Source organism: Hipposideros armiger, unplaced genomic scaffold (genome assembly GCF_001890085.2).
Source record: "Hipposideros armiger isolate ML-2016 unplaced genomic scaffold, ASM189008v1 scaffold_100, whole genome shotgun sequence".
NCBI classification, from domain to species: Eukaryota; Metazoa; Chordata; class Mammalia; order Chiroptera; family Hipposideridae; genus Hipposideros; species Hipposideros armiger.
This window is the reverse complement of record NW_017731450.1, coordinates 2,420,590-2,438,862: the sequence shown is the minus strand read 5'-3', so window position 1 is coordinate 2,438,862 and position 18,273 is coordinate 2,420,590. Positions and strand designations below refer to the sequence as shown.

Genomic DNA, 18,273 nt, shown 5'->3' with positions numbered 1-18,273 from the left:
GCCGCCCTGTCCATGGTCCTTGTCACAGCCGCCGAGCTGACAGACACAGGAGGCTCGCCCCGCGCGTCGCAGCCGCCCAGGTGCTGACGAGAGCGCAGTGTCTCTGGGCCCCGCCTGTCCAGCTGCCTTGGCCGTCCCCACCCGAGGCCTCCCAGCAGCTCAAACCCCTGCACCTGCAGCTGAGCGAACATTCCCACCCTCCACCCCAGGCAACACCAGCCAGTCAGACTCCTCCCTCCTGCACCCTGTCCCGCCCCGCGAGCACGCCGCACGCGCCATCACTCAGGCCCGAGCCTGCGAGCGGCCTTTCCAGGCGAGGCGTGCCGTCCCTCTCTGTCCTGCGGTCCAGATGCCGCCTGCTGCCACAATCCCCTCCTCACTGGTTCACAGGCGGCAGCGGGGCTGGGAGAGCTTCTGAACCAGGAGTGGTCATGCCCCCCGCTCCGCCCCAAAGCCCCCACTCTGCCCCACAATCTCTCACCCTGAAACGAAGAAACCAACGCAGGAGGTGCCACAGGAAACGGCTCCCGGACGCTGCAGGGGTGACGGCCGGCTCGGGCTGTTCGGGAGCCATGGTTTAGGCCGAAGCCGGACTTGGGGGAACCAGACCTGAGCTCCACCTGGGCACAAGGGCAACGCCAGTCCCTCCCTGTCGTTACACAGCAGGAAGCCAGGGTCCCAGTGGGGACACAACCCCTGCAGGGACCCCTGGCCAGTGGAGGCCACACGGAGCCCAGAACAGACGAAGGGTCCCTGGAGGAGCCATGTTTCGGGGCCACCCAGGGGTGGGGGTTGACGCGATGATGCGGGATTTCAACAGGTAAGAGTGCTGGGTGACCCGGGAGCACAAGCGTGGCTGCGGGTGACAAGGAGCCACATCTCCAATGCCATCGGCAGAATTCAAGGGGACCCGGGACAGAAGGGCACTCACGGGTGGGGGTGTCGAGGCTGACGGGAGACGCTTGGTCACTAGCACGGGCAGGGAGCCCGGGCTCGCGGGCCCAGACGCCAGGGCCCCAGCACAGGTCACTCCCGGGATGGGGCGGCCCCGCAAGCTCCACACCTCTGCCCACGGGCCTTCCCGGGGGGCCGGGACCAACCAGGTGTCAGAGACCAGGGACGAGGCCTTCGGGGCAGCGGCCCCGGAAGAACGGGCCGGAGTCGGAGCAGCACGAAGGCCTCGCTCATTTATTTCATTTTTAATCTCAAGAGACCATGACAACATTACGGAAACAAAGATTTTTTTAAATGAAACCCAGCATCCTTAAAGAAGAGCGAGAGAACGATGACAGCAGACACACGCACGGGACGGCGGCTCGCAGCCAAGGGGACCCACCCAGGGCGAGCAGAGCCGCCGGCAGAGGCGCCCGCAGCTGTGAACGCGCGTGGGAGCGGGAGGCGACGCCGGCTCTCCCCGAGGGGCCGGCTCGGAGGACGCGCGCGCTCCCAGCGGGCGGCCGCGGCCGGGTCAGAGCAGGATGTGGTACTTCAGGGCCCGCGGGACCCTGTTGATGACGAGCCGCCCGTCGTAGCTCAGGGAGGCGAACAGCCAGGGGTCGGCCGAGGACCACTCCGCGGCGTACACGCTGTCCTCGTGCTCCTCGTACGTGGCGATGACGCTGTCCTGCGGGGGCTCCTGACTCCTGCAAGGCAGCAGAGACACGCGTGAGCGAGGCGGGGCGGCGCCGCCCGGCCAGTGGCAGCGAGGCCGGCTCTGCTCACGCGCGTGACGGGGAGGACCACGGGGCTCAGCTGGCCCGCGGGCTCGGGCCCTACGCGCCAGGCGCAGCTCACGGGACCGGCTGCTCCCCGAGAACACCCGTTTCCTCAGGCCCTGGACCGGCGCGTGCTGGGGTGACCCACAGGGGCCTCCCCGGTTCAGGGCAGAGACTGGGGAATCGTCCGCGGGGGACAAAAGGGAGGACGCGGCCGGCGACGAGACGCTCCGCCTGTGACATCGCGAGGACCGCCGCCCAGCCCGTCGCGGCGGGCGGAGGAGCCGGACGGGAACAAGCCCGCAGGTCCTGGCCCTGGGCTGTGCCCGTTCAGGACGCCGTCCCATGTCACTGCCCTGTGCACGTGAGCGACAGCGCTGCTTCCCTGGGAAACGTGGCCAGAAGACGCTCACGCGCTGACACCCGCGTGTGAACATGAGCAGCGAGGGCCTCGCCTGGCGGCGCTCCGCTCTGAGGTCACCACCCGAAACTCGCCCCCAGGGCAGGGACCGCGTCCCAACCTGGTACGGGCTTCTCTGGCACTTTTCTTTCCATTTCACAAAAATATTCTAGCGCTCTCAGTGCTGCTGGGCTCTTGGCGGGAACACGCTGCTTCTCCCCGAGACGCAGCTGCCCTCGCGTCCTGCCCGGATCCAGCCTGGTGTCCGATCGAGCCCTCAACACACGGCTACGGCCGGCTCCCCAGAAGCGGCCCTTCCAGTGTTGCCTGGTGCCTTGTTACCAACACGACCACGTCCAAGTCCCCGGTTCTCCTGAACTTAATAAGATGTGGACGGAGCATGGGGCAGGGCTGCAGGACAGGAACGGGACAGCAAGCGTTGGCGCCATCGCACCTGGCACACGCAGCCACATGCGCCTTCCCTCCTGCTGTGCTTCTCCGAAGCCACCGCGAGGGCGGCAGGGAGTCCTGTGAAGGCCCCAGGTGCCAGCTCAGGGCCGACAGGCACGGGCACGGCCTCCCGCATGGCCGTGAGCAGAGGGGGGACAGTGAAGGGCCCAGGTCCTGCAGCACGATGGACAGCGCTAGACTGAAACCACGGCAGCTGTGTCCCAACATTGTGCTTCTACATGTTTGAACAGAAAAACGGCTGAGTCAGGAGACAGACAAATCGCAGGTCACCGCTGGAAAGGCCCCCGACGCAGAGGTGACTCTGAGTCTCGGCTAAGTCAGGCGGTGGGGAAGAGCTCGGGGTAGCTGCCGGTGTGAAGTCTCAACACGGAGCACCAGCCCACTGGATTTCAGGGCTCAAACGTCAACTCCAGTGGGACTTACTCCAGAACCTTCCGCCTTGGCATCGGGAGCCGTGCCCGTGCTCGCTTCCAGCAGGGAGCAGCCGCCACATGGAATGAACCCACTCCAAGAAGCAAGAGGCGTCTCCCTTTCAATTTGCCGGCTGACAAGGTCACACTTTCCCGCTTCTGTGTCCAGCAAAGAACCTGCAGCCCCACAGGGACAGGCGTCCCCACTCCGCACTGACCAGGACCAGGAGTGTGACCTGCACACGCCCCAAATCTCCAGGACCCCACGTATCTCGGGAGCCTGAGCCCCGATTTGAAGAGACAGCCCCTGGGCAGATGTGTTTGGGACTGGAAAACGGGGCGGGTAGGAAAGGATTTGGGGAGACACACAAGCAAGATGGTGCGCCTGTGAACACACACCAGCGTCACCACGTTTCATGGTGTCTCGGGGCGAAGGATGCAGGGGACCCCGCTGGGCTGGGGGCGGAGGGCTGCCTGCAGACCCCACGCGGCCCCGCCGCTGGGGGCAGACAGCCCGACTCTGCATCGCACACTCAAACCACAACAGGAGAAAGGACAAGGGTGGCATCTCCTCTCGCAGGGACCACCATGACCATCAGTGAACGCCAGTTCCCACTGTCATTGAAGTTCACGTTTAAATACCAGCGATGGCCTTTAAAATCTTATGTAAGGAACTAATGCCAGCAACACAGACACATGTTGGAGAGTCCACACCAGGCGGCGCCAGCCCGACCCCGCGGCACGGCCGTCCTGCGGGCTGACCGCCTGCACAGTGGGGCCCCAGGCCCGCAGTGGGGCCACCCCGACACTGACCCGAGCCACCCAGGCCGCGATGCTGGTGAGAAGGGAAGCGCCCACACCCCGAGAGCGCTCACTTCTCCTCCGGACGGCGCTCCTCCTGGTCACTCAGGTCGTCGTCGTCCACCAGGTGGCCGAAGGGCTCAGAGGAGATGGACACCATGTTGGACAGGATGACCCTGCTGTCGCTGCTGCCCGTCAGGACGAGCTGGTCGTGCGAGTGGTTGTAGCGGACATTCCACACCCTGGGAGGAAGGAGGCGGAGCTGGCCATGCTGGGCCCTTGCTGGGCGGAGTGACGGGGGTTGCCCGGCAACCCATCCCCCTGCGCAGCTCAGGCTGGGCAGTGTCCAGCGGAGGGGAGGCTTCTCAGTCTTCCTCTGAAACCTCCGCTTAAGCCCCACCGGACAGGGACCAGCAGTGGCACGAGACTCGAGGGGCAGGACGGCTGACTGCCTCACACCACAGGACTAGAGGTGACCCGTGACTCAAAGCCAGACCGAGGGCACCGGCCCACGAGCAGCAGCCACGGGTGCAGGGTGACATCTGTCACACGCCCTGTCACCGGCCTAGCAGGCTTGCAGTGCTGAGCGGCCGCCGTGCCAGGCGCCTGCTCGCCCAGAGGGCAACGTTTCTGCTTGGACAGCAGTAATTACGGCCACTCACTGAACGTGATGGGACTGCACGAGAGCCCGGGGTCTTACGTTTTCTGCTTGCAGAAACAATGGAGCTTCTGGGAAGTAATTCAGAGAACCCAGAGGCACAGCCCACAGAGGCAACTCTCCCGGGACACGGCCCCGGCCTAAGCTACGGCCACCGAGGGCTCTTACTCCTCTAGGCGTTTCCTGTGCGTGCACACACACGTGTACACACACGCACACAGGCTATATTTGAATAAAAATTCGCTATTCTCCAGCTTGATGCCTCTCTCGCCCTGAGCAAAAGTGCCCACACGTTACATTTTCAAACAACATTTCGGGGGGGGGGGGGACCCGTGTCCGCACACAGCCCCGCCCCACTCCCTTCACGGCGTGGGCGGCACCCGCTGACCTCAGCTCCCCCTGCTGGTCGCACGCCGCTGGGCCGGCTCCCCGCCTTCCCGGACAATGCCACGTGAGCATCTGTGCACATTTATTCCCACATATTTGAACCGGCACTATTTCAAGAGAAGACAGACTCTAATGCTTTTCTCCCTTTCCTACGGTTATAAATCACAAACATTCAGATTTGGAATTAGTGTTTCTTTGGGGGAAAAAAAAGCCGGGTTGATTGAATGATTCCCAGCAGCACCAACGAAGCGGTTTGCGCCTTTCCAAATGGTAATTAGCGGAACAGCCCCTCCCGAACCGCAAGCAGACTCGCTACCAGTGGGAGTGCTCCTCCAGGGTCTTCACAGGCTCGGCGACATGGCGGGTGTCCCAAAACTTCACCTTGCAGTCATCCCCGCAGCTGGCCAGGTAGTACTGCTTGTTGGGGTTGAAGTCCAGGTCGCGCACCAGCTGCCCGTGGGCGTTCTCGATGCAGTAGGTCTGGCTGCGGGAGAGAGCGCGTGGGAAGGGCCCCGATGAGTCCCTGCGGCCCCCATGTGGCGCCCACCCTGCCTCTCCCAGCGCAGACACAGGCTGCGGCGTCTCCCGCAGCACATCTGTGATCCTCGCAAGCTGTGGGGCTGACATGGTCCCTGGGGACGGAGAGGGCCCCGGGGACTGGCTGCCGTGCAGCAGAGACAGGCTTTTGGATAGGACACCGGACAAGTTTCTGGAAGGATGCGGTGAGGAAAGGAAAGAAAAAAGGACAGGCGACAGGGCGACAGGTTGGTGCGGGGAGAGAGGGGAAAGCCAGAGCAGGCTGGGACAGCCGCAAACACGGAAGGGCCAGACCTGCTGCGGCGCGCTCGTCCGTCACCCACGCAGGCCGCCTCGGCCGCGCGCAGTGCAGCCGCCCGTCCCACACAGGGAAACGCGGGCAGGCTCCGGCATCTGCACACGGCCAACACACATGGCACACGCACGCGCACACAGCACACGCACACGCACACACTCATGGTTCACATGCACACGCAGGGCACATGTGCACACGCACACGCCTAACCGAAGCCCTGGATCCCACCGCTCCAGGCTGCCCCTCACAGGGTCTGAAATCAGATGTTTCCGTCCATTACATCCCTCCAGTGTCACAAGCCCAAAGCAGTGGGCAGGTCACCAGGTGAGGCGGGACAGGCCGGGAACAAAAGGCCTGCACCAGTCAGGCTGCGGCGAGGCTCACTCTGCCCGGCTTGCAGCCCACACCTGCCCAGGCTGGCCACTCCACTGCCACCCCGGGTCACTTCCTCTCTCCTGCAATCACTTAACTTCCTCACTCTCCCTGGCTTCCGCGGGGCCGGGGGCCACAGGCAGCTCTGCCCGCCCCCCCCCGTCATTACCTCCCGCGTGTCTGAAGAGCCCCATGTTTCTCTGCTCTCCAGGGAAGACCTATTCAGTCTCTTTCATCTTTTCTCCACGCTGCATTTTCCGGGCCTAAATCTTTTAAATCTTGCCATCAGTTTTTACATCCTGCACCTTTCCAACACACTAATATTTTCTCCTAAAATAGATACCCTAAACCTTAACATCTACCAGATGAAATGGGGGGACGTGTGAAATTAAAAATCTAGAACTGGGTGGCCAGTCGCACGTGCCGAGTATTCACTAGGGGTTTACTGCACACGCTGGTGGCAGCAATTTTAATACAAAAGCACAGTACATTCTAGAACAAACACTAAAAGCACCCTGGTTCAATAAAAACCAAGCTGTTTGCAAAAGAAGTGACGCTCAGTGACAGGAGCCACGTGTCCCCTTAGCTGTTTGTCATCCCAAAGAGACGGCACTGCAAAGGTAGGAGCTGCAGGATGTTGTCCCCAAAGCCCTTGTCATGGTTGTTTCGGGGTCTGTAATGTCAGCCTTTGAGTTTCTTGCTTTCAGACACTGAAATTCCTCCTTTAAAGAACGGTGAGCACAGGACCAGGTGGCCACAGGACCGGGGGCCTGGATGTGTCAGGACGGCCTTGGTCTGCGTCCCTGGCTGTCAGCTTCCGTTAGGAGTGAACAGCCCTTTGTATAGACACACACAGCCGGGAAGCGGCGGCTGATTATTTACTAGCCCCGAGTCTGCAGAGAGGCCGCCGAACTAAATTTAAACTTGTGCCCCCACCCTTGAAGGCGACACAAGTTATTTCGTGACGCCGTATTTGCAGCTCAGTGATAAATCATGGTGTGCTGAGGGGATAAACTGCCTCTCACAAAGGCTGCATAGGCTCCCGTTGCCATGACAACGGACGTGCACACCATCACTCTGGTGCCTAGCAGACCACACCTGGAAGAGAAAACTGCTCCTCCTCGCGCCATTAGAACTGCCGGCTGCTGCGTGTAACGGCTGAAACGACAAGCTCGCATCACCCCACAGGTGTGTATCTGGATGGCACAGAAACGGCCGCAGACAACTCCACAAACTTAACCAGGGCCTGCGACTGTCAGGGAGCCTGCGAGGCGGCGGTCCCCAGGTCACTCGTGAGCTGTGACAAAAGCCCGATCTTCATTTCATTACCAAGTGCCACCGCTGAAGGGAACCACACAGGGGCATGAGAAGGCCAGCTGGCAATGGCGGTTCCACGGCCATGGATACGCCGCCTCGCACCGACCGGGAGGAGAAACCAACGGAGATGAACTCTTCTGACGCCGAGCTGGAGACAGACGAGCACGTGCCCCCCAGCACACGTGGCTGATTCGCCCCTCGCGGGGGACAGGGCCAATCAAGGACCAGGCGCCCAGACACAGGCCCGCGCCCGTCACTGACCTCATGCTGCGCGTGTCCCACCCACGGACAGCCGTGTCGTTCGCTGTGGCCACCTGGGTGCAGTTGTGATGCGGGCTCCACCGTCCCGAGGTGAACTTCAGCTGTCCCTTGCCTTCCAGCGACGCCGAGCTGGCCAGCTGTCAGGGCAAGAAGGAAGGGAATGTGAACTCTTCAGGAAATGTAAGAGGCTGTCCTATGCTCACAGGATATCACTGAAAATAATTAGGAAACACTTTGTTTCTTCCCGTCAGCAGCAAGAATGTTTGACCCTCATTTGGAAAAAACTAAAATGGAGCACAGCAGAAACGAGAAAGCATATTAATAAACCCTCTATTAAAAAGGACTTGCAAGGGCATGATTAGGGATAATCTGCTCGAAGTTGAAGGAACAACACAAATCCACAAACATCTGGCTGCTCCACAGACAGACACAGAGCAAGTGGGGTCCAATCAGATGGGTTCTCGGTACACACCCCGCCCCGTCTGTAGGGTCCCTAAATCCTTTACAGGGAGGTCAACTAAACCTCAACAGGTAACGACAAGACCCCACGAAACACCCGCTGAGACTGTCCGGGCAGAAACCTGGACCTGAGGTTGGAGGGGCCGAGGGTGGTGCGTCTGGGAAGAGCCCCCACACACACACACACCAACCTCATCACCCTCCCACCCCCACCTGCCTGCCTGGGATTTGATGCACAAAGACACATGGCACTGCCTACATCAATTCTTCATTTTGGGGGTGGACCATCTATCCACACCGTGACTTCCACAGGCAGGGACAGTGCACCGGGCCCGCCTGTGGCACTCGGCCCCACGTCCTGCCACACACGTCCCCCAGGGCACACAAGCCCCACTGTCACTTCACCACTTTAGCCTGAACACAGGCCTCATGCCTGGGAACCCCCTGGGAGGGGACCCGGAGGCAGGCCACCGCAGCTCCTGACGAGCCTGAGGGAGGTTTCAAGCTGTCACTGGAGGCCGTGCTTGTCCCCTGTGACTGTCCTGGGTGCCACGGCCCCATCTCAGGGCTTTATGGGGGGCCCGCATAGCATGGGAGCCATGAGTGCCCAGACTCGAGATGGACAAGCCGGGACAGCCCCATGAAGCGAGCAGTCAGTGCAAGGGGGCTCGACTAGAAACCTGGTGCAGGGGGTGCGGGGGGCAACACCCCCTTTCCTCTTCAGAGAGGAAGGTTAAGAAATACGATAGTGGTGACATTTTTAAAAACAACATCATAGTGAATCCCCTTTATTCTAATAACTATTGCAGTGAGGTCACCTACCCAGGACACACTGACCAGCCCATGAAAAGCAGCACTTTACCCCTTCTTTCAATTTATCCCAGAAAAATCTTTCTCAAAACAAATTCATTTTCCTGCCTTGCTGACTTAGCACATTGTGTAGACGGTGAGTCTCTGGCCTTGGCCCGTCACAGCCCAGGCTAAGCCCCCTGCCTGCACGTCCCCCTCTCACAGGGACTGAAGGGCCTGAGGTTGCCGAGAAGGGAGGGTGACGGGGTGCCTGGGCAGAGGGGAGGCAGCGCCCCGTGCAGAGCTGAGCTAGTGACTGCCATCTCCAAGGAAGCTGGTAGACGGTGCCCCGTGGCTGGTGCCCCACCTGCCCCTGACCACCAAGCTGACAGCGCTACCACGCGCCTTCCCAGGTTTCCTGAGAGCCCTCCACGTGCCCCCCCAGGGCTTCTGGGCTTAGCCCCCTGGCCACCCCACCACCCCACCTTCTTCCCCACAACCAGGAGGCGCTGAGAAGTCTGAGTCCATGTCTTTGGAAGCTGGGGCGTGTGTTTGTAACACCTCAGTTAAAATACCTGTTCTGTCGTTACACAGATCACGAGTGACTTACTAATCCTCTCTCACAGAAAGATAAAGGGTGACTGTTCACACAAGCAATATGTACTACATTCCTCCTTGGGGGACACAGTGCTGGGCGTGGTGGAGACAGAGCAAGAGAGAAGAGTCGCCGGAAAAAGAAGTGGAAGGACTTTCAGCCTGGCGTCTGGGGACGCAGAGGGCCCTAGGCAGGCTGCAGCAGGACAGGACAGCCTGGGTGTGCCTGGAACCCGGAAAGGCAACAGTGGCCCCAGGACAATGGCCCAGGGCGGGGCGGAAACCAGAACAACGCGACGTTTGGAGAACAGCAGCGCCCACCACAGCAGGCTAAGTGGGAAAGCCGGCTGTGGCCACGAGCGCCAGGCCCAGCCCCCAACCCCACAGACGGGCACGCAAACCCAGAGGGTAGGTGACGCCATCGCTGTCCTGCCACTGCCCCTCTGCTCACTTTAATGCATGAACAGCCAAGTAGTCAGGAACCCCACGCCCACGGGGGCAGAGACGTCTGCCAGGTAACTGTGATGACAACCTGGACGAGACACACCGTCCGTGTCTGAGGGCTCCCTCAGTAGCAGCGCGCGGTGAGTTGTAAGGTTAATCAATCGCAGTTTTTAGTGTCTTGGTGACATGGAGAGAGAGCTCGTAAGAGCCCCAGAGGGAAGGCGACACAGTGACGCTTCTCAGCCTGAAAGAGAAATAACCAGTGCTTCCCAGGCAGAAGGAACGATGCCAGGCACCCCACAACCCTCTGAAGAGACGGAACTGATGCCAGATGGGAACAAAAGAACACACCTCCTGACGAGCAAAATGTGGCCACGCCACCGCGTGAGTGGTACACGGCACAGTCAGGAAGGGTCTCTGCGTGAGATTCTGGAGACCAGACCCAGTGGAAGGATGCAACAGGGGGCACAGCACCAAGCACACAACAGCCTGAAAATGCACGTGCTGACCAGGATGATGGGGACCCACTGAGAACGCGCACCTTCCCTTCTGGGAGGAGGACATCCATCTACCCACCTGCCTATCTTTCCACCCTCCCATCACCCACCCTCCCATCCACCCATCCATCCATCCACCCATCCATCCATCCATCATCCACCCTCCCAATCCACCCTCCCATCCATCAATCCATCCACTCATCCACCATCCATTCATTCATCCATTCATCCTCCCATCCACCTATCCATCTACCCACCCTCCCTCTCATCCTCCCACTCACCCTTCCATCCATCCACCCTCCCATCCATCCATCCATCCATTCATCCACCATCCATCCATCCTCCATCCATCCATCCATCCATCCATCATCCACCCTCCCATCCACCCATCCATCCATCCATCCATCCATCCATCCATTCATCCTCCCATCCACCCTTCCATCCATTCATCCATCATCTACCCTCCCAACCATCCATCCATCCATCCATCCATCCATCCATCCATCATCCATCCACCATCCACCCACGCACCCAGCCAATAGGCATGTGTTAACTGCTTGCCATACCCCGCACTATGGGGGACACTGTCCTCATGTAATGTCACTGTTAAACTGTCCTACTTTACATATGTGGACACTGCGGCTTGCACCATCAAGCAGCTTGGCCAAGGTCACACTGCGAGTGACCGGCATAAACAGGACTTGATTCCGAAGCTCAGAACGCTGACTCAGCGTCTCCCTCACATGTCGCACATCCTTGGTGCTCCCTTCACCTTAGCCACTGTCCATGCCTGTCCCACCCTATTCCAGCAAATCCTGAAAATTTTAAGTAAAGGCATCATCTATGCACTACAGACCCCACAACAGGATAAACAATTACCAGAGGCAGAAGCCACATCTCTGTACTCAGAGCTCCCGCCACGCCTCCGACTTCAAACAGCCCCGGCCACAACAGGCGTTCTACGCTGGTGCCCACGGCGAGCACCCAGCAGCCATACACGCCCCCCCCTCCCCAAGCTTAGCAGCTGCTCTTTTTTAAATAGGCCTAGTTTTTTTAAATGTACTATTTACTCTTAATTGCCAGGAAGAGGTCTTTTGAGAGCTTGGGAAACACTCACTTGCTAGACACAACCCCTAGCCCACTTTGTATTTAATGATTTTTTTCCCAAGATCTAACTAGGTGGCTAAAAACACTAGTTGTCTTCAATATTTACAAAATCAAAAGATATATGTGTAGCTATTAGGCCATGAAATTAAGATATGCAACTTAGTAAATTAATAAATTCCATATTTTCTTAAAGAGCAAGCAAGGCTTTTTTTAAAAATACATGTCCTAAAACATAAATTCAAATGACTGTGATCTGAAAACTGCGGCTCTAAAGTTTCTACTGATTTTAATGATGCAGCCACTGCTCAAAATATTCTGGAAGTCTGTCTCTTTAGGGGTCTCACAAGAAAACCCGTTTTCATAGGGTTTTAACATGTTTTCCACTAACCAGCTTTACACAATTTGGTTAACTATCTTATTCACTAGATTTTGCTCCAAATAACTTTTGGCTGTTTCCAAAAATCAAACCCATCCTCACAGGCCGAAATGTCACTGATCATTCAAGGTACTCACATGCTGAGCCGCAGGTTCCGGGGACAGGAGGCGGGGTCACGGTGACAGGAGGCCTCAGTGGGAGGTGGGATGGAACCAGACCCGAACCGCAGGCCCACACCTGTCACTCAATCCCTGTCCCCTCAGAAAGTCTCTGGCCTGTGTCCTTTAAAGGGACTGCTTTAAAATTAGTGAGGGGTGACAGTTGTTGAAAAATTTCGCGAGCCCATGTGACATTTGCGCGAGACTCCTTGCTGGTGTCCTGAGAAACCCTGGTAAAGCCACATGTCCTCTCAGCACAGCCACCAGCACCAGCGCACAGACAGGGCGACGCCACACTGACCCAGCATCCGGAGTGCCAGGGCCTTTCTCTAGAATTGGTGACAAAGGCCTTCAGACACCGCACAGGGGAAAGGAGAACGACAGTGTCCATTAGGTTCGTGGTTGTAACAGTGTCCCATCCGGTGGGGATGCTTGGGGGAGAGAGGGGGAGCGAAGGCTGCGGCGGGCGGGGGGGAGGCTAAAGGGGGGGACAGGAAATCTGTGCCTTCCCCTCAAATTCCGCTGTGAACCTAAAACTGCTCTAAAAACCAAAGTCTATTAAAACAATGAAAAGCTTGTGCTCTGCAAAAGACGCTGCTAAGACGATGAAAAGGCCAGTAAGAGAACGGGCAGGAATACCAGCACCCCACTTCCACACCAGGAGGGGCGGGCGGGTGAGTGAGTTAGGGGCCAAAGACACTACTTCCTCCCACGGCCGCTTGTCCAGCTCCACCGAGCGGCGAGGGGGACTGGCAATGAGGCCTGTGTCCCGGGTCGTGTCACCGCACAGAAGGCCAGGCACGCCCCGGGACCAGGAGGACAACGCGGAAGCTGGCACCCGGGACACCGGTGATCACAGGACCCAGTGGCTGCTGGTGAGCGGCAGGCCCACATCTGAATCCAGCCTGTCAGGCTCTGCACTTGACGTTCTAAACGTTATGACCAATGAAAGGGATGAAACTAACGCGACGAGCCTCTCCCTTCCCTCTGAGCCACGTCTGGAGAACAGGGAAGGGCGCATCAGCGGAGCAGGGGGTGCAGGCCGCCCCCCCGAAAGCTCGTCCCTGCCGTGCGCCGGGCTCTCCGCCCCCAACGGTTCACGCTTCCAGCACAGCACACATGACTCAGTTGCAGGTAATGACGCTCCCATCGGTCCCGGCCCCTCCCAGTGCCTGCATTCGGTCCCCCGGGGTCCATGTGGAACCCGGGAGGAGACGGTTTCTAAGAGCACGCTGTGTCCTCGAAGCCCATGCTCTTCCTCAAGGGGGTGCTCCTGGGAGGAAACGCCTCGGGCACACCCTGCGAGCGGGCGCCACGCGGGCTCGGCTCCGGTCCTCGCGGACACCTTCCTCCCATGGCTCGGCCGCTCACTGCACCCTGAGAGAGCTATTTAATTCCACAGCCAGTGGAAGCTGCTGGAACCCGGACATGAATGAGCACGGACGGAAGCGGGGCACCCGCTCTGCCTCATCGGGGTGCAGAACCCCCACCCCGGTCTCCTCCTGGCTCTCGCTAATGGTTATAAATGGCAAAGAACCTCCAATTTAATTGCAAAGGGTAATGATGCAGTGAGCATAAGATTAGATTCACCACAGAAGGCAATATCCTCCAACAATAAAAAAAAAAAAAAATACGGCGCTGGGTGTGAAGATAGCCGGGATCGATAGAGGGTTTCAGTATTAAACGCTACGGCAGAGGGTCACAAAGTGATATTGACAGAACTGCTGACAGCGGATAAAAGAGAGGGCGAGAAAACTAAATTGGTCTCCGCAGAAAATAAGTTACAGATTAATCGCCCTCCCATAAAATCGTTTCGAGATGACTGAGTGTCTGACCATGTGCGCAGCTTGACGACAGGACAGAGGGCGAAGGTGGGCAAGGGGAGGCTGCAGAGTTCTAGCGCGCCATCTGGGCTGCTGTCCTCAGAGCCTCCTGCAGTGCAGCTCGGTGGGGGCTGAGCTCTGCACCCCACTCTCCCCTAAGCCCGCGCAGGCCAGCCTTTCAACAGGAGGCTCTTCCGCTTCCTGCCCTTCAGTGTGGGGTCACTGGGGACACCCTACTGAGACTCGCGCGGGGAGGGCGGGCGTGGCACTACCCCCAACTCTGAACCAGACGCCCAGCCAGCCCCAGACAGTCTCCCAGCCCCCAGCCAGCCCCCCAGCCAGCCCCCAGCCAGCCCCCCAGAAGATGGCACGTGACGGGCGTCTCCACCCGGACCTGCAGGGACAAGCTCAAGCACTGAGCTTTTCTCAAGTTTCCTGTTTTCCCTACAACTTTGCGAGAACTTTGCATTGTATTCCATGATGCAGTGATATGTCTTTTCTTTTAATTTAATAAAAATAGTGATAATTTCTCCTTAAATATTACTTATGTGCTTTGAAAACACATACCGACTCTTAACTTCACATCGAAGGCTATGAGACGCCCTTCTGCCCGTGAGGAGCTTGAAAACTTCAACAGACGTTTCGTATTTTAAAGTCTGACTTCTGTGTCACATACTGATGATAAATCATTGTTCTTGCCACCTCTGCAACCCACGGGGGTGGGACAGGCTTTCTGAACACTGTCAGGTAACGTGAGGGGACAGTTAAAAGCACCATGGGCCCAAACGCAAGACACGCCCGCAGGAAAGCAACCTGGCCTGACACTGCTCTGCGCCCCTCGACTTCACACAGCAGTTCACCTGAGGTAGGAGCCCCCGGTATGAGCCCCCCAGTATGAGCCCCTGGTATGAGCCCTCCAGGTATGAGCCCCCCGGTACGAGCCCCCCAGGTATGAGCCCCCTGGTATGAGCCCCCCGATATGAGCCCCCCAGGTATGAGCCCCCGGTATGAGCCCCCTGGCATGTACCCCCCAGTATGAGCCCCCAGGTATGAGGGGTATTAGAAGCTTCATCATTTCAAATCTTTTGATTTTCTCTCTAAATTTTTTACTTTGACATAAACAAAAGCAATGAAATCATGAATGCATGTAAAAATCACATTTTAAAAGAGGCCATTTTAAGGACTCAAAGATGAAAAAAATGTATACCAATCAGAGTTTTTACTTGATGAAAGACAAAGTATTTGAAGCGATGAATATTAAAAGCAAAACTGGTTCCAAAGAATGTCAGCGCTAAACGCCAACAGGTCTGAGAGGGAACGGGCCGTGGAGAGAGACGCCATCTTCCGGTCGGGGAGCGTGAAGACCCAGCTGCTCCCCCGCCCTGGTGACTGGGCCCTGGAGGTGACGGGTGGGCACCTGACAGATGGCAACACGGCCATCGCGCGGGGCCAGTGGTCCAATGCGCCGTGTGCAGGAACAGCTGAGGTGTCTGATGACTAAAGCCCTCGGACTGTGCACACATGGGAGCGAGAGGGCGGCGAGCCACAAGGTCACCGGGTCGCAACTCGCGCAGACAGGAAAAGGCTGGTCAGCAGCATGAAATCAGTACCTACCTGAAAGGTGACACTAACCACACAGACTGTGACAACCGTTCATTAAAAGACAACCTACTTGAGGCAGAAGAGCACACGTGTGGGTGTCCCACTGCCTCCTTTGGACACGTGACGGCGAGGGGGCAGCCAGGTCAGCTTCCGGGTTCCGTGTCCTTTCTGTCCACAGCCCTGAGGCCCAGTCCCGAGCGACTCACCTGCAGGAGCCAATCACTCCATTCTTTGGGTGATGATTCAATCCGTTCATTAGTCATTTCATAATTAATGTCAACATTCTAAACATTTATGAATCATGAGCTGCATTCAGCCAAAAGGTCCAGTAAAAACAGAAGTCCAGCGGAGCGCTGTCCTCACCACTCACCACGGCCTGGCGGGAGCTCTCCTGCAGGTCCCACAGCAGGATGTGGTTGTCCGCCAGGGAGATGACTCTCTTCCCGTCTCCCGTGGGCTCCCACGTGACACTGAGGGGAGAAGTGCCAAATATTAGGGACACTTGAGGAGATCCCCAAACGTGGGCCAAGAGCCCTCTCCCCCGCATCCCTCGTAGCAGCAAGGCCTCCTCCTGGCCGTCGTCACGGGCAGTGTTTATCACAACAGAACTGGGCCACACTCAGCTGGCACTGGCTCTCCGCACGTGTGTGTCCTGCCTCCGGGCCACCTGGTGTCAGGAGAGGGGCCTTCGGGGTGACCAGGTGAGAGGAGGCTGTGAGGTGGGGTCTCAGGATGGGATCCGTGCGCTTATAAGGACTGACGCCAGAGCATGGGCGTCCCCCCACACACACACCCATGTGAACACAGAGCACGGTGGCATCGTCCGTAAACAGGGAAGGCAGGCCTCACCAGGACCCCCCATGCCGGAACGCTGGCCTCGAACTGCCAGCCCCAGAGCTGTCAGGAGCACACGTTCCCAGCCTGTGGTGTGTGCTACGGAGGCAAGCTGACAGACACGGGCCGCGGTGCCCTCCCAGGAACTGGCTGTGGACCGGGACTGAGCTGACTGAGACGGGAAGGGGCCGCTGGGGGCTGGGTCTCCAGGGGGCACAGAACAGGCGCCCCATCCTCTGCAGCCACCTCCTCAGCGGCCCCAGGGAGCAGCCAGGCACTGGGGAGGGGCGGGCAGAGCAGGAGCCACAGGGCCCCGCTGGGATGTCATCGTTTCCTGCGTTCCCCGTTACCTGCAGCCACAGAATCCTCACTGAATAACTGACAAACACCCAACATCACACCACCAGTGGGCAAAGCCATGGAAACATCAAGAATCGGTCCTTTGACCAAGAGTGTAGGTTTCTGTTCCTGATGAAATTTTTAAAGTGCTTATAAAGAGAATTTCGTTTCACGGACTCTAGCACGCCAGCCACCAAAGCCATCAATAAGGAACCCCGCTATTTCTTCTCTAAACAGAACATGCTGTGACTGACTGGAGGGTGCCTTCGGGTACACCGCCCTCGTGCCATCTTCTCAAGCTATGAATACTTTTAATGACAACATTAATACAATCCAAAACCACCATTTCTTTCTCACTTGTAGTTCAAGAAACGCACAAAAAGTTCATGGCTCTTTGAGCACAGGTACCTCACTTCTATAGCAAACAGCTTACTGTATCTTTTCTAATAACGAGACATGCAAGCTACCCAGCAAACAAAGTTAAAACCAGAGAGACGGGAGACCTGCCAGGGGATCTGGTTCTGAAATCTGCTGCTCCTATTAAGAGAACAGCCAATGCTAATTTTGAGGACACTTCAGAGCAAGAGGCTCACACTTCCTCTGGTGGCCTGTGGTCACAGGTCAACTTAAGTCGAGTCCAGACAGCTGACAATGAAAGCCAAGAGGGAAGGTGGAGGGCAACGCCGTCTTGTCCTGGCAGAGGACACGCACGACCTGCTGGACGTTGTCTGTCCCCGCCTGGCTGCTGTAACCCACAGCGCGGGCTGACGGGCTTACCCGGCCGTCGGGAGGCTGCAAGTCTGGGAGCGGTGCCAGCCTGGCTGGCTCCTGGGGGGCCCCCTTCCCAGACCATAGACGGCCCTTCTCGCCGTGTTCCCAAGTGGCAGAGAGCAGAGGGGACGCTGTCCTGTCTCTGTGATAAGGGCCCCGCCCCATCCTGGGGGCCCCACCCTCATCACCTCCCAAAGCCCCGCCTCCTGATTCGAACACTCAGAGGTTCCGGTCGCAACACATGAAATGGGGACGGGGACAAAAGAATGAGTCCCTGACACTGTGTATTAGGGGCAGTGAGTTCAGACTGATGACTGAGCTCCTCGCCAGATCGCACTTACAACTCACAAACGTCCCCACCCCCGACACACACAAGCGATGAAGACGGCGCCAGTCGCTGCTCAGCACGGTGTCAGCGGGATGACTGGAGGTCTCACTACGCAGACACATGGACTCTGAGCAGAACCCCAGAAAGCCGGACTCCAGGTAACTAACAAATCACAGGGTAAGAATCAGCCAGTTTGATGCCAAAGATGGAGCTGACGGCTCACAGACCGCACCCTCCTTCCTGTTAGCATTTTTAGTGGCACCCAAACATGACAGCTTCTTTGGTGCCATGAATATCGGACTTCAGTTCCCCGGAGGGGTCAGGGCTTCTGGGGGGTAGACGATCTATCAAAACACGTTCACGTTCTCAGAGACAGCGGCGTCTTGGAAACACGGCACTTCAGGGACACCTGCTCATGAAGCCTAAGAAAGAGTGAGGAATCCCAGGTGAGAGTGGAGATGCCGGGCCGGCCGAGTGGCGCGTTGGTTAGGAGCTGGCTAGGACGCCAGCTCTGAGCAGTGGGGCCCC

The 18,273-nt window shown here is 58.1% G+C and overlaps 1 protein-coding gene across 6 annotated transcripts in view; it reads right to left on the bottom strand.

Moving 5' to 3' along the window:
• Positions 1–1,161: 1,161 nt before the first annotated feature.
• Positions 1,162–18,273, bottom strand: part of EIPR1 (EARP complex and GARP complex interacting protein 1) — a 95,954-nt gene continuing 78,842 nt past the window's right edge. For all 6 annotated transcript variants that reach the window (XM_019646316.1, XM_019646320.1, XM_019646318.1 and 3 more), the window contains 5 exons: positions 15,844–15,943; positions 7,625–7,761; positions 5,159–5,326; positions 3,872–4,039; positions 1,162–1,643 (listed from right to left, as the gene is read on the bottom strand). In XM_019646316.1, coding sequence (XP_019501861.1) covers positions 1,469–1,643; positions 3,872–4,039; positions 5,159–5,326; positions 7,625–7,761; positions 15,844–15,943 — 748 coding nt within the window. In that variant the 3' untranslated portion in view covers positions 1,162–1,468. The remainder of the gene's footprint in view (positions 1,644–3,871; positions 4,040–5,158; positions 5,327–7,624; positions 7,762–15,843; positions 15,944–18,273) is intronic.